Source organism: Eleginops maclovinus, chromosome 16 (genome assembly GCF_036324505.1).
Source record: "Eleginops maclovinus isolate JMC-PN-2008 ecotype Puerto Natales chromosome 16, JC_Emac_rtc_rv5, whole genome shotgun sequence".
Lineage (NCBI taxonomy): Eukaryota > Metazoa > Chordata > Actinopteri > Perciformes > Eleginopidae > Eleginops > Eleginops maclovinus.
The window spans coordinates 13,411,507-13,424,796 of record NC_086364.1 but is presented as its reverse complement, the minus strand read 5'-3'; the positions used below and the strand labels follow the sequence as shown (position 1 = coordinate 13,424,796).

At 41.9% G+C, this 13,290-nt stretch overlaps 1 protein-coding gene across 1 annotated transcript in view; it reads left to right on the top strand.

The window, feature by feature from the left end:
- sdk2a (sidekick cell adhesion molecule 2a) overlaps positions 1-13,290 on the top strand; it is a 78,960-nt gene that overhangs the window by 39,819 nt on the left and 25,851 nt on the right. Inside the window, exons 2-7 of the mRNA XM_063902986.1 lie at positions 2,460-2,622; positions 5,937-6,043; positions 6,288-6,435; positions 8,827-8,960; positions 12,496-12,607; positions 13,017-13,207. Of these exons, the coding sequence (XP_063759056.1) occupies positions 2,460-2,622; positions 5,937-6,043; positions 6,288-6,435; positions 8,827-8,960; positions 12,496-12,607; positions 13,017-13,207 (855 nt within the window). The remainder of the gene's footprint in view (positions 1-2,459; positions 2,623-5,936; positions 6,044-6,287; positions 6,436-8,826; positions 8,961-12,495; positions 12,608-13,016; positions 13,208-13,290) is intronic.

Below are 13,290 nucleotides of genomic sequence, written 5' to 3'. Positions count from 1 at the left end.
TGAACATACCAGAGCTTTGTATTGCTGTGTGTTTTTACATTAACACAAAGTTTGCATCTGCATGAGCAAAAATCAACACAGATGTTCCCACGTTGACATGCACATGTACAATAATTGTACACAAGTATTTCTCTGCAGTGGCTGACGTAAGAAACAATAAAAGGAAGAAAACACACTCTTAAAACACATGGATTGTCCACCACAGGCACCTACTAGTATCAGCCGTTTTTGACCTCTGTGGTTCACTGCAGAGATCAAAAGCACAGTGATGAAGAGGAAGAGGAGAATGAGGGTCAGTCAAGAGGTTCTCTGTCGGAAACTCATTAGTTGCAAGAGCCCAGTGTGCAAGGGAATTGTTCCCATCTTCCTTCAGCAGTAAGAAATGTTAGCAGTCAGCAGCCATTTAACTTTTCACAGCGTCTTAAAGATCCTAAAGATCACTTCAGATGCGTTTGCATGGTGAGCAATCTTCTTCGGACGCAGACCTGCACAATATTTGATCTTAAATAGTGACTTTTTTTTCTCTGGTTGTGCCTGAAAATATAGACTTTGGTCGAAATTTAAAATTGGTCATTGGTGCTACAGATAGCCAGTGGCAATATGAACACATACTGTATAAGGCATTAAAACGTTTAACCACATTGGTGATTACTGTGCACTAAGCACCCCTTTTCCAATTTTGCATCAGTAACTTAGAGTAATGTTAATGTGTGATTCTGGGTTTGGCTTGTGCAGGCCTAGAATAGAGGCCTGTTGATGGAGACACATTGCTAAGTGCATGTAGCCACAAAGCCCCAGAACCAGCTAAAAGTGCTTGGTTGTTCCCTTTGTGTGTTAGTTCAAACATAAATGTATGTGTTGTGATTTGTGTGTATGTGTGGGTGTGTGTAAAGTATGAATCCATTACTAGTGGATGGAATTACAGTAAAGCCACCACTCAAGCGGGTACTGCCTGGGGGAAAAAAACATTTGGACTCAGACAGGAATCAGTTTCAAGGGCCTGTTAGGTTTGACAGTGTTTGTTTTGGAGAAGTTCATGCAAGGGTAGAAAGAACAGATTAGGCCGGTAGTGGGGAATTGTTTTTACAAAACTGGAAAAAGGTAAGGACTGGTTTTGGAAGCAGAAAGCGTTGACGCGGCTGCTGTTTGTTGGCCTCCTTTTTATGAGTGGTATCTTTGAGGGTAATAGAAGGGGGAGTAAGCTACGGCTTCCAAAGGGGAATTGTGTGCGCTGGTGTGTATATGTGTGTCGTATTATCTGAGTTTGTTAGTGTGTACTGTGCGCATGGCCACCTGTGTGAGACACAGAGGTTGCACAGTTATTCTTTTATTTACACTTTCAATCAGGTTCAATTTTCTGTATCCCCTTTCCTGCTTGGTGAGACTGCCCTCACATTCACCTGGTTCAACCGCACTGTCCCTTGCATTCACCACCATAAATCTTGGGCGTTAACCTGCATCTGGATGAGAAGGGAAAAAAAGGCTCCAGCAATCTGCCACAAGAGTGAGTCAGCGAGTGTGGTAGAGACCTACGACCAGGCGTGCTTCAGGCCTTGGCAGCTTACTGCAACTATTAATACAGACTTTAATTAGCCCGCCACAAACACTGGCACAATCGGCTCAGTGTCGCCTGTGGCTTGCGAGGCAGACAGATCAATAGGTCTGATCATGCCTTTTTCATCAGCTCAAATGAAAGCACTTTGTCTCCAAGCTCAGCCCTGGACCTTGCATATCACCTTAAAGGCTTTCTGTGGCTGCACTGGCTGTGTGCAGTGTTGCGGATGGGGCCTGTATAATCTGGCTGCATTAGGGAACTATAAAGATAAATGAAGGGAGGCACAGAGCATAACTCATCCTGTCACAGAAGGGGGTTTAGGGCTGGGGAACTTTGTGTTTTCTAAAGCAGCCCCTACCACCCCCACCTCCTTTGCTTCCTAGTTTTGCACTTGCTCTTCCTTCTACTTACTTACTCTTTTTTGTGTACAATCTCGGCTGTATTTCTCTCCATCTGCTTTCTGTCTTTCCCCCCTCTCTCCATCCCCGTCTCTCTCCCCATCCTCTTTTACTGATCAAGAGGTATGGAAGAGTTCATTTACACTGCCTCTGCTGCGCAAAATTTCTATTCTACCTCTTTGCCAGAGCATTTCGGTTTGAAATAAAAGGGTAGCCTGCTTTCGCAGTAAAAACTTATTTCATGTTCTTTTTGGCAGGCTTTCCTGTTGACCTTCAAGTTCCCAATCAGTGCAGAAGAAAAATGTAAATAGCTTGTTCTAAGACCTTATGTCCTGTGAATTGCTGTAATTGTGTTGTTTTTGCTCACATGGTTACTGGATCACAGAATTGCTGCCTTTCTTACAAACTACCCTCGCCTCTCTTTCTTTCCTTTCCTTCCTTTTACGATATTTCTTTATTCATCACTCTCACTTTTCCCCTTCCTTTCTTCTATTTCTCTTTTTCAGTAGATGATGTCCCACCTTATTTTAAGATGGAGCCTCCTCAGACCCAGGTTCACCTGGAAGGGAACCGTCTTGTCCTAACCTGCATGGCAGAGGGCAGCTGGCCCTTGGAATTCAAATGGATCTACAATGGTACTGAGCTCACACGTTTCTCCTTGGAATACAGGTGAGGAATGCTTGCCCGAGCTGATTCTATTATCATTTATTTTGTATATCCTATAATTAGCTTACTACATGGGACATTTTAGTGGGTATTTAATTGTAACTAATAGCTTGATTGCTCATTTTCATTCATATTCAGGACTCATTTCTATGGATTTATTCAAGACTGATTTGGCTGCAGATCTCCCCTGGGACATAACATATTGTTCAGGGGATTGTCAGATTTATTCCGATTTGTATCTCAGAGTGTATTCTACATGCAGAGATGGTGCGAGCAGATGACTCTTCTTTTTCTCTCTTGCTGCTTGTTTAAACTATCATTGCTGCAACAAAATCTAACAATGCATATTCTTCATCAGATTGTGCAGTGTGGGTAGGCTACTTTGCTCTGTCAGCAGAACGAGGCTGTTTCACTGACCGTGAAGTTCTTCTGGGTACTTTTTTTATTACCCTTATACTTCAGCCTCTAAACACATGGCTTAACAAGTCTACTAACAGCACAAAGTGTCCAGAGAAAGCTTCAGCCTGAGCTAACAAGGCCTCTCTTACCCTTTTGCACTGAAATGAGTTTTGTTCAAGTTCAGTGCAAGGGCTAGTTTGGTTTGCAGTTGGTTCAACCACTTAAGATCCAGCACACTTTTGCACAGACCAGAGTCAGAGAGGAGCCACATCCTGACCTCACCGCTTACCTGGCTGCAACGCCAGTGTGAAGATACCTCACAATCGCAGAGTGCGTTGGAGCTGTGCCCATGTTGCTATTAAACCTACAAAGCCAGATGGATTGCAAGCACAACCTCCTCTACTTTTCACTCTTCTCCAGAGTGACGTGGCTAAAGTGTGCCAGTAGGGTTCAATAGCATTTGCCAACCGCTGGAGTGTTTGGCCGATTATGCCTTACTGTTGATAGCTTGCCAGTAGCTAAAGCTAGCTGCCATGGAAAGTCACTTTCCCCTGATGCATGTTTTCCTATAAAGGTATATTTGACCAAGTTTGGCGACATACTGTCGTAAACAGAAATAGGAGTTAGTAAGAATTGTGTAATGTGGAGTTTTTCTCTTATTACTGTAAATGGATTATGTTGCCCATTGAAGCCATTCTGACTAATCATCTGAAAACATATCTATTCAGACGAGCCTACCCCCTGTAATTCAGATTCTCCTTGTACACTGTTTTATTACGTACTTTTAACTGTTTGCTCTTATGAACGTTTGATTGATGGACTGAATTTTTTTTCTTTTGTTTGATTTTGTACGGTGACCTTCTTCTTCTTCTTCCTCTTCTTCTTCTTCTTCCTCTTCCTCTTCCTCTTCCTCTTCATCTTCCTCTTCCTGTTCTTCTTCTTCTTGTTCTTTTTCCTCTTCTTCCTCCCAACATACTTTTAAGTATTATTATTTTTGTTTTTGGTGGAAGAATGCGAGCACACATTATATAAAACTCCAAGTCGTGGAACAACAACCGGGCAGACGTACTGCATATTAATTATGCATCATAAATGCTTTGAATGAGTGCTTTGTTACCACAATGATAGCAAGCGTGTTTGTGTCCAAGTAAGGTCTGCAATAAATATGTAATACGCATGCCTGGTTAGTGTTTCTCAACATTTATATACATGTGTGTGTGCTGTGTGGTTTGTACTATTCCCAGGAAGTGTTGTTGCTCCACTGAAGCCTCTGACGTGTGGCAGGCTCTTTGTGGCTGTCGGTTCTTAGTGCTGGCCAAGCAAATATGCCCAATGGTGCCCAAGTTGAACCGATTTGCAGGGCCAAGAGCCGTAAAACTTGGGCACCGGCTACAAACCGACCCTGGAAACGCCATGGTGGAAAAGGGGTATCTGTGTGTACTGTATGTGGGTATGAATCAGTTTCCATTTGTCCAATGTATGGTATTCCTGTGTGCCAGTGTGGCACACTGCATGCATGTTCAGAAGCCACAGCAGCAGCCCACAGTGAAAGTCAGCTTCTTTCTAATTCTAGTCTTGTTTCCTTCACGCTCTACTCACAGTCTGTCTAGTCCCCTAGACATGGACAGACTCTCTCAGGTGGCATTGTCTGATTGCTATCACTGGCTACACCACTCCCCGAATCCCCCCTCCCAACACACTTTCCCATGCCTGTATGTCTCTCTCCCTCCCTTACCTCCTTTCTCGCCTCTTATCCCCCTCTTCTTTCCCTGACTTTCTTCAGTATTTGGCTGTGCTCTCACGTGGCTTAGTCTCAGGGTCTGCTTTGCAGGCCAGACCTCTGCTTGTTATTCTTCACCAGCCCTGATCAAAGAGGAGAACTGGAATCCATTTAATCAGACTAGACCCCCCCCTATCCACCCCTTTCCTGAATTGCAGTGCAGGGGGAACATGGCAGAGGCGGATTCCTCACTCCTAAGTGGCTGTAGCAAACCAATTAAAGGGGACTCAGCTCTGGGGTTATCTACCTAGCATTTCACACACACCATTTAACATGAATGCACATCAGGGGACAGATAGTGTTATGGTCGCACAGGACTAACAGGTGAAAGTTGCTTGTATGATTTGATTAAACCCACTGAAGATATAGGATAACAAAAATGACTCTCAAAGAGCCGGAAAAAAACTCCACCTAGGAAATGCTGCATTCACATGCTCCTCGAATGGCCGCATTTCCCAACTTGAGAAAAGGTTTTCTGTTGTGTCCATGGCAAAATAAAAGGTGTTGTATTGTATTGCTTAGTGCCTTTTTTTAATACACCTTGCAAGCTGTTTCCTGGAATTTTAGGGAATTCATTTTTCTGATTATTCCAACACCAACTGAATGCAGCACAAATACTGCAATATTAACTGATTTAAATGTCAAAGCCCCTTGATTGAAATCTGGTTTCAAAATCATTGGAGCATGCTAAACCCTTCAACCTAATTTCACAAAAAATCTAGCCAGTTGTTTTTTCTATCCTTCTGACAGCCAGAAAAACAAACAGACCCACAAAAAAAACATAACCTCCTTGACAGAGATAACAATGAGTTTTTTGAGTCCTGCCAGCAAGAAACTCTCTCTGCTGTTTTCTCCACAGTTGGCCTCAAGAATAAGAATGTTTTTCTTCGGTTTACCACCTACTGTCCATCTCTACATTAGCACTTAATCACACTTCATCTCTGCTCTGTGTTTTTCCTACATTTAGAAACATCTATTTCTCATAGATAAGTGGAAGGGAATTTAAGCTGTGTTTCGGGTGCCCAATGAAACACCCCAATAATTAAGCAGGGAGTGACAAAAGCAGCAAGATGACAAATGTTGCCGTCTGTCATGCTGATGATGACTAATGGATCTTTGTGTTGTGTGTACCCATTAGGTACCTGATGCCCTCGCTGGACCGGTCGCATGCTGGCCACTACCGCTGCATTGTGAGGAATCGAGTGGGTGCTATAATGCAGTGCAGTACTGAAGTGCAGGTTGCCTGTAAGTGTGGGCTTATTTCCATACATCCAACAGAGTAAGAGGAGTACATCGTTTTTATTAAAGGGTTGTCATGCACAGTATGTGGATGAGTCACTCTGAGTAAAGAAGCTTAGTTTTTGAGAAAAGGAACATAATGTGATAATTATGACAATCTTTTTTTTCATCCTGCTGGTATTCATTTATACAATTTTCTTTCCTTTTATTAATTCTCCACTTCTTACACTGTACTCTTTATGCCTGCTAGATATGGGTGGTTATGTGGAGGGGGAAAGGTCTCAAACTGTATCCCAGGGTGAGGGTGCTCTCATCCACGCACCGCGAATACACAGCTTCCCCAGGCCACAGATCACCTGGTTCAGAGATGGGCGTAAGATTCCCTCCAGCAGCCGAATGTAAGTCTACCTTTGTTAGTTTGGTTTTAACTGAGTGTGTGCAATTTACTCTTTTGTGTTTGTCTTTTTTTGTGACTGCTTGTGTCTGAGCACTCACATACAGTGTACACACACACACACATATATATATATATATATATATATATATATAGGTGTTGTCGATGATCGTGAGTTGCTGTTGAAGCAGAGTATCTTTCACTTCAGAGAATTCCAAGAAGTTCAATACTGCTCACAGATTTTCTCCAATACCTCCAGCACCATGAGTGAAGTTTAGCAGAGAAGTTGATGAACAAATGTTGGCGCGGGCCCAGTGTTCATCATTGAATCACCTCTCCATGATAAAGCGGGTTATTATATCGCCCCTATTGACTTTGCAGGCGGAATGATTGAAGGGAAGAGATAGAGCAGGCAGCAGGGGAACCAATTAGACTAAATTGGACAAAAGGCTTCAATTGATGATATGTTTGACTGACAGCTCTCACCCCTGGGTGGATTTGTGTGTAGGAGGCTATGTGTGTGCATGTTTGTGGGAAGAAAATGTGTGAGGCTAAATGTACACAGTGGGAGACTGTATATCTGTATGGGCTGTGCTGCGAGCCTCATTGTGTGTAGTAGCAGTTCGTTCTGCTCACTGGATCTTGCCTGTTCAAATATGAAATTTCCCTGAAGAGACATTGGGAAGCATGAAACCTGAAATTAATTTTGATATCCAGATAAATAGAGGTAGGAAGTCCACAACTTCTCAAAAAACTACCTTCTCATGCAATATTTAGCAGCTTAGCTCTACCATGCCATAGCTGACATGAAGACCTTCACCCTGAGTTTGTTTGCTCCCGCTTAAAGAACGGATCGGCGCGTGTTACCTCTGCCTGCAGGGCCACAAAAAACGCAGCACAAGCACAGAGGAAAAAATCTCAACAGCCTTCTGCTAATGATTCGGCCCATTCCAGAGCCAGTAACTATGCAACTGACTTATCAGAAGTGAAGCAGTGAATCTTTGCTCTGTGACAATGAGAGCCACTGACAGGACACTTTGCATTTACCGCTTGTTTGCTTGCTTTGTGTCAGTCCACATTGATATTCACAGGCGTGTGTGTATGTTATTGTTTGTGTGCCGGTGCAAGTGTCTGTTGACTCTATGAGAGTCACACCTCTTAATTGTCCAGGAGTGTGTCTGTTTATCCTGCAGCGATCAGGCAGATGCTGACAGATACGAAGAGCCTAAGCTGGCCGTGTGCTTACCGTCAGCTCTCATTTAATGGGCCCCTCTCAAACATTTGAGCCTAACTAACATTCAGCCATACTCGAGGCACAAGAAGGATTTTAAATGAATAGCTCTGTATTTTTTAAGCTAATTGCTAGTGTACAGTTTATACAATTGTCACAAATGTCAAGTCAATCTTAAGCCTAGAACACACTCCTCTGGTCTGGCAAACCAAAATGATGCTCACACATTATATCAACTTAACAAAAAATATAGCTGTGTTTATTGCTAAAGTATTGACTTTATGTGTTTACCCTTTTAGTGTCTGTCTGTTGCAATTATTCATCTCATTATACACTGGGGTAGGTTGCACAAAGATTAGCTTTGACTGTGCCTTTTAGACTTAAACTATGTAGACATCTAAGTTCAAAGGTCATGTCAGACTTATTATTTTATCTACATATATTAAGTTATTTTCAAGACTTGCCTCAATTATTTTTACTTCATGCAGCAAGTGAAATCACAGGTGCATTGTATTTAAACCAGAAAACTGCAAGTTTAAAATAAAGAGAGACATCCAGAACGAGCCATTTGAAACCCTGCAGTACCTTGAAAATGAAAGTGCTCATAAAATTTGTTTTCCTGTGCTTCTTGTCAGTGTTTGTGTGTGTGCGTGTGTGTTTGTGGGTCAGTTCACCCTCAAGATTTATTGACTGCAAGAAACAACTACTCAATGGTTTAATGATAAGAGCGTGGTGTGTGTGTGTGTGTGTGTGTGTGTGTGTGTGTGTGTGTGTGTGTGTGTGTGTGTGTGTGTGTGTGTGTGTGTGTGTGTGTGTGTGTGTGTGTGTGTGTGTGTGTGTGTGTGTGTGTGTGTGTGTGTGTGTGTGTGTGTGTGTGTGTGTGTGTGTGTGTGTGTGTGTGTGAGCATGTGTGTGTGAGCTGAGCGTGTGTGTGTGTTTTTGCTTAGGGCACATCTGTAGCGCACACCCGTTGTCTGGGGATGTTTGATTAATAGGGAACTGAATTGGTGACCCCATTTTGATTTAACTGCTTTCAATGCTACCTAAAGTTGTTTGTGTTTTTATTAAAGCTGAGATTAAGTGAGTGTCATGGGAATAAATGTAAGGCAATGCAATGTCTATAAAAGGTATCTTGAACAGGTGTGTACATGAATATTCATACAGTGCCATAACCCTGGACAACACGCTGGTCATCCTGTCCACTGTGGCCCCTGATGCGGGACGCTACTACGCCCAGGCCGTCAATGACAAGAACGGGGAGAACAAAACCAGTCAGCCCATCGTACTGACAGTGGAGAGTGAGTACACATACAGATGCATGTGCGTCAACAAAGCCCACCTCACTAGCGGGTCATTCATAGATTGCAGTTACAGGATTTTGCAGTTAGAAAAGTTTTGGTCATCATATTATTTTTCAGCTCAACATCCTGTTTATTGAACGGAGCAGCCACACAACAGGTGCTCAGTCAAAGACAATTCGAAACAGATGTAGCAGCCTCTACTGGTAAACCCTCCCATCATATCGGTCCATCTAGCGGCTTCTTCTTCCCTCTCTCAGAAAAATAGATATAATCAAACTCATTTCCTACAATGGTTGTCATCTCATTCGACAGTCCTCCTCTGACCTCTGTCATGAGCGGTGAATTACAGTCACGAGGTGTGTGTAAGGTGGAGATCCTGCAGCACCTCTTTGACTGTCTCGGTGTACAGACCTATAAAGTGGACCTTCAGTTTAATCGTACCTCACAAAAAGCAGATTTATGAAGATGACACTGAGCACACAGGGAATGATTAAACACACACACACACACACACACACACACACACATAGACTTTTCTCTCAGACGAGAAGGTCAGTGTCACTTAAACATGCTCACACAACTTCAAAAAAAGTTTCGCAATGCTCGGCGTGCGACGTTCCATCATTAGTGTGTAGCTGAACCTGATGCCTCCCCATCCTCCCACCTACTCTCACCTTCTTTCATCCGATCAGAGTTATTCATATTCTACCACCCACTGTTTCTTACTTTCAACTAGACAAAATGACTTGCTGACTACAACTAGACAATTTAAGAAGCCACTGAATGTATTTTCGAGCTGGCTGTGAAAGTATGTGTGTTTAATATTTCATACCACACACAAATATTTAATAAAACATATCACAGGATCCGATTTGATTTGTATTTGTTATTTAATGTGGTTTTGACTATCAAATGAGAATTTTAACTTGCTGCATATTTTTAATATCAGCTTCTGGCTCGCTTCAGCATGTGCTCATCATATTGTTAATACACTGTTTGTAATTCAGTGCTCAATACGCATGACACAGCAATCTGTGGGGACCATATATCACTGAATATCACCGAATCTGACCTTGCGGATCACACAACCGTATTTTGCATCTGAAAGTCAATAAGGTTTTTACTGTTGCATTTGTTCATTTTTGCAGTTCAGAAGAAAGATAATATGCAGCGGAGGGAGCATGTTGTTCCAAAGGGAGCATACCAATGAGACAGAGCTGAGTCTTATGGTGAAAAGCAAACTGACACCGGCTAACGCTCAAAGAAAGTAGACATTTTGCATTTTGCTTTCTTATTTCTTCTTTAGACTGTGAAATTCTCCACGGTTGACTTGTGCTGACGATTGTCTTTGGACACAGACATATGTTAACAAAGCAATGACATTAATAGCAGGGACTTGCTATGCAGGTCACCACGTTGTTTACTTTTCCCTTTTAATTAGAAGATTACACACTTGAGGTATTCTCAACACTGAGAGTTTATGAACTGCAATACATTAATTAATCTCTGCCAGGAAACCAATCATGTCTTCTGGAAAATAGAATGAGTTATTTGACTTGTCTAATGGATTTCCAGCTTTCAATGTGTGATTGGCAAACACGGACAAAATTCTCAGCCAAATATTACGGCATTTAACTTAATTCAACAAACTGGTTTAATTTGTACATCTACACAAATCTGTAACACATTTGATAACCTTTTAATAGATATTAAAGTCTAATATCAGCACTCTATTTGAAGGAGATTATTTCACAGTGGTTCCCCAAAACGACTGCCAACTTGTGACCTTATTCTTCTTCTCTTGCTCTTCTTGGTAGAAAAATGAACATTAGCACTGACACAAGTTTTTTCTTTTCCCTCCCCATCAGTCTCTTCTTCTTCTTCTTCTCCTCAGAGACTAAAAGACCCACACCAATCAAACTTTACACATAATCTCACCCTTTAATTAAGACACTAAAATGACATAAATCAGTCAAATGCCACTAATCTTACATTTTAGCCAATAGCCTTCAAACCCAAGTGATTTTTCCTCAAAACTCCATACGGCTTGGTCAATCATTGCATCCTTTTTAATTTGTTCTTTTTCAATTCCTAACTCTTCTGATGACTTGACAACAAGCTGTTTGACATGGATTTACCGGTCCTCACTTGGCAAATAAATGATAATGTCGATAATGCCCTCAAGATGATGTTTGCACCAACGTGATGAAATGCAATAATTCTAAATCCTTTCATTCGCCTGCGGCATCGCAATAATTGATCTATTTACTCATCAATCAATGGGTTAATCATCTGTATCAAAATATATTCTTTTGAATAAAACACACTCAAGCAGACCGTATTTATCGTTTCAAAACCCAATTTGAAAATAAAAAGATTATGGTATGTTTTGAGTTTGCCTTAGATAATTAATAAGTTAAATGCATTTTCAAAAATATGTCACTAAACTTGCAAAAGCGGCTTCATTTTACTTTGTCTACTTTTCCTTCCTACAGAAACCGTTTGTTTTCAAGCGGTCAGGTAGTTAATAGTTCTCTTATATAACTCCTTTAAATACAATTAGCATCTTTTGTCTACATCTGTACCCAATGCAAACATTCAACCCTCAGTTTAACATAATTTGGCATTTCACTTAAACAACAATATATGCTATGGGAGCCCAACAAACTATCTAATTTGACATTGCAAATTGCATTTGTACAGCAACCTATTCACTTTATTTAACTGGTTTTGAAAAAATGTGCTGCAACTGAAATCAAGATTTCAAACGGTACAGATGGAGACTAGAGTGAAGCAATCAAAAGGAGAGCAGAGCCAAACAGCAATAAGCATCAGGAGGGCTGTGCCTACATCTAGGCAGTGTTTGTACCGGAATCGTTGTCATTACACTGCTGAGATTCCACAGAAGTGGGACTTGAAAGGGTATAATTTACAATGAGGTTGCACGAAATAACAATAACAATAACAATAATAAAAACTTGATTAGGAGGGCCTATTAACCTGGAGAATGAGCACAGGAACACAAACATGCGTGCGTACTGTACACACACCATAAATCCGCTGTAAATGCACAATCACTCAAACACATACAAGCACACAGGCCCCATACCAGTACTCTGGGGAGGTGGGGGAAAATGAGATCAGATTCAGAGAGAGATCACTGATTGAGGGCAGTGAATCGATGGTTGGCTGGAGGCTCTGTGAAACCCGTGAGTGATGGTGCTGCATTTAATCGCCTTTTGTGTTTGTCTCAATTATGCTACATAATGGCTTCTAACACCTGGGCTAACACCATGCTCAGGAAATGCTGTGTGCTCTAGAAAGAGGATCTAAAAGTAAAGACAGGGGTGTTAATAGTTAGGCAGTGGCATGGCGGCTACCTGCTGGTGATAGTGACAGATTTTCTCGATGTAAGGATGTAGTCATGCTCAGTTGGCTGTGTCAGGCAGATGCACAGGCTTGATCTGAGGTCTGCCTATAGTTTATAGATTTTTCACATTTTTCTATCTACCTCTGTGTGCCTGTGTGATAGATGTGGGAGGACCTGCAGACCCCATTGCACCTGCTATCATCATTGCCCCCAAGAACACCAGTGTAACCATGGGGAGAAACGAGGCTATCATGGAGTGTGTCGCTAATGCAAGGTAACACAGACAAACATGAGTACTGAGGAAAAGATACACACAGACAGATGTGCACATTATCAAAACAGCTCTGCCTTTTCTCACCTCCACATCCAATATTTTGTATTTCAAATGAATCTTGAAACCTTATGTTTGAATATGATAGAAAAGTATTTTGTACGTTTCTCATTTTCCTCCATTCTTCCCTTTGATTCAAGGCTTCGCTCTGTTCTCCCTATCTCGCACAATCTCACTCCTGAATTCTGACTATTATCTCCAATTCAAAGACTTAATCAGAATGACAGATGTATCCCATTGCTCCCCCGGTGCTCCGTAACCTTGAAAAAGAATATAAATCTGTATTAAAAACCCAAACTATGCTTTATATCGCTTGTTCTCTTTTCCTCCTTTTCATCTTTTTCTCCTACAGACCCCTCGTCAAAATGAGTATTACTTGGAGGAAAGACGGGGTAGTTGTCAATACAGGCCTCCGAGATTTTGGCCGTAGATTGGTCATTAGTTTGCCTGCAGTCAGTGATAGCGGCTACTATGAGTGTGAGGCGTCGCTCCGCAGTAGCAGCGTCCCCTCAGTCACTGCCGGGGCCTTCCTCCATGTTCTAGGTAAACAACCAACAGCTTACATGTTAACCTTGCTGAGAGCAGCTGAGCCTGAATTATCCAAATATTGCATCACAATGCTAACC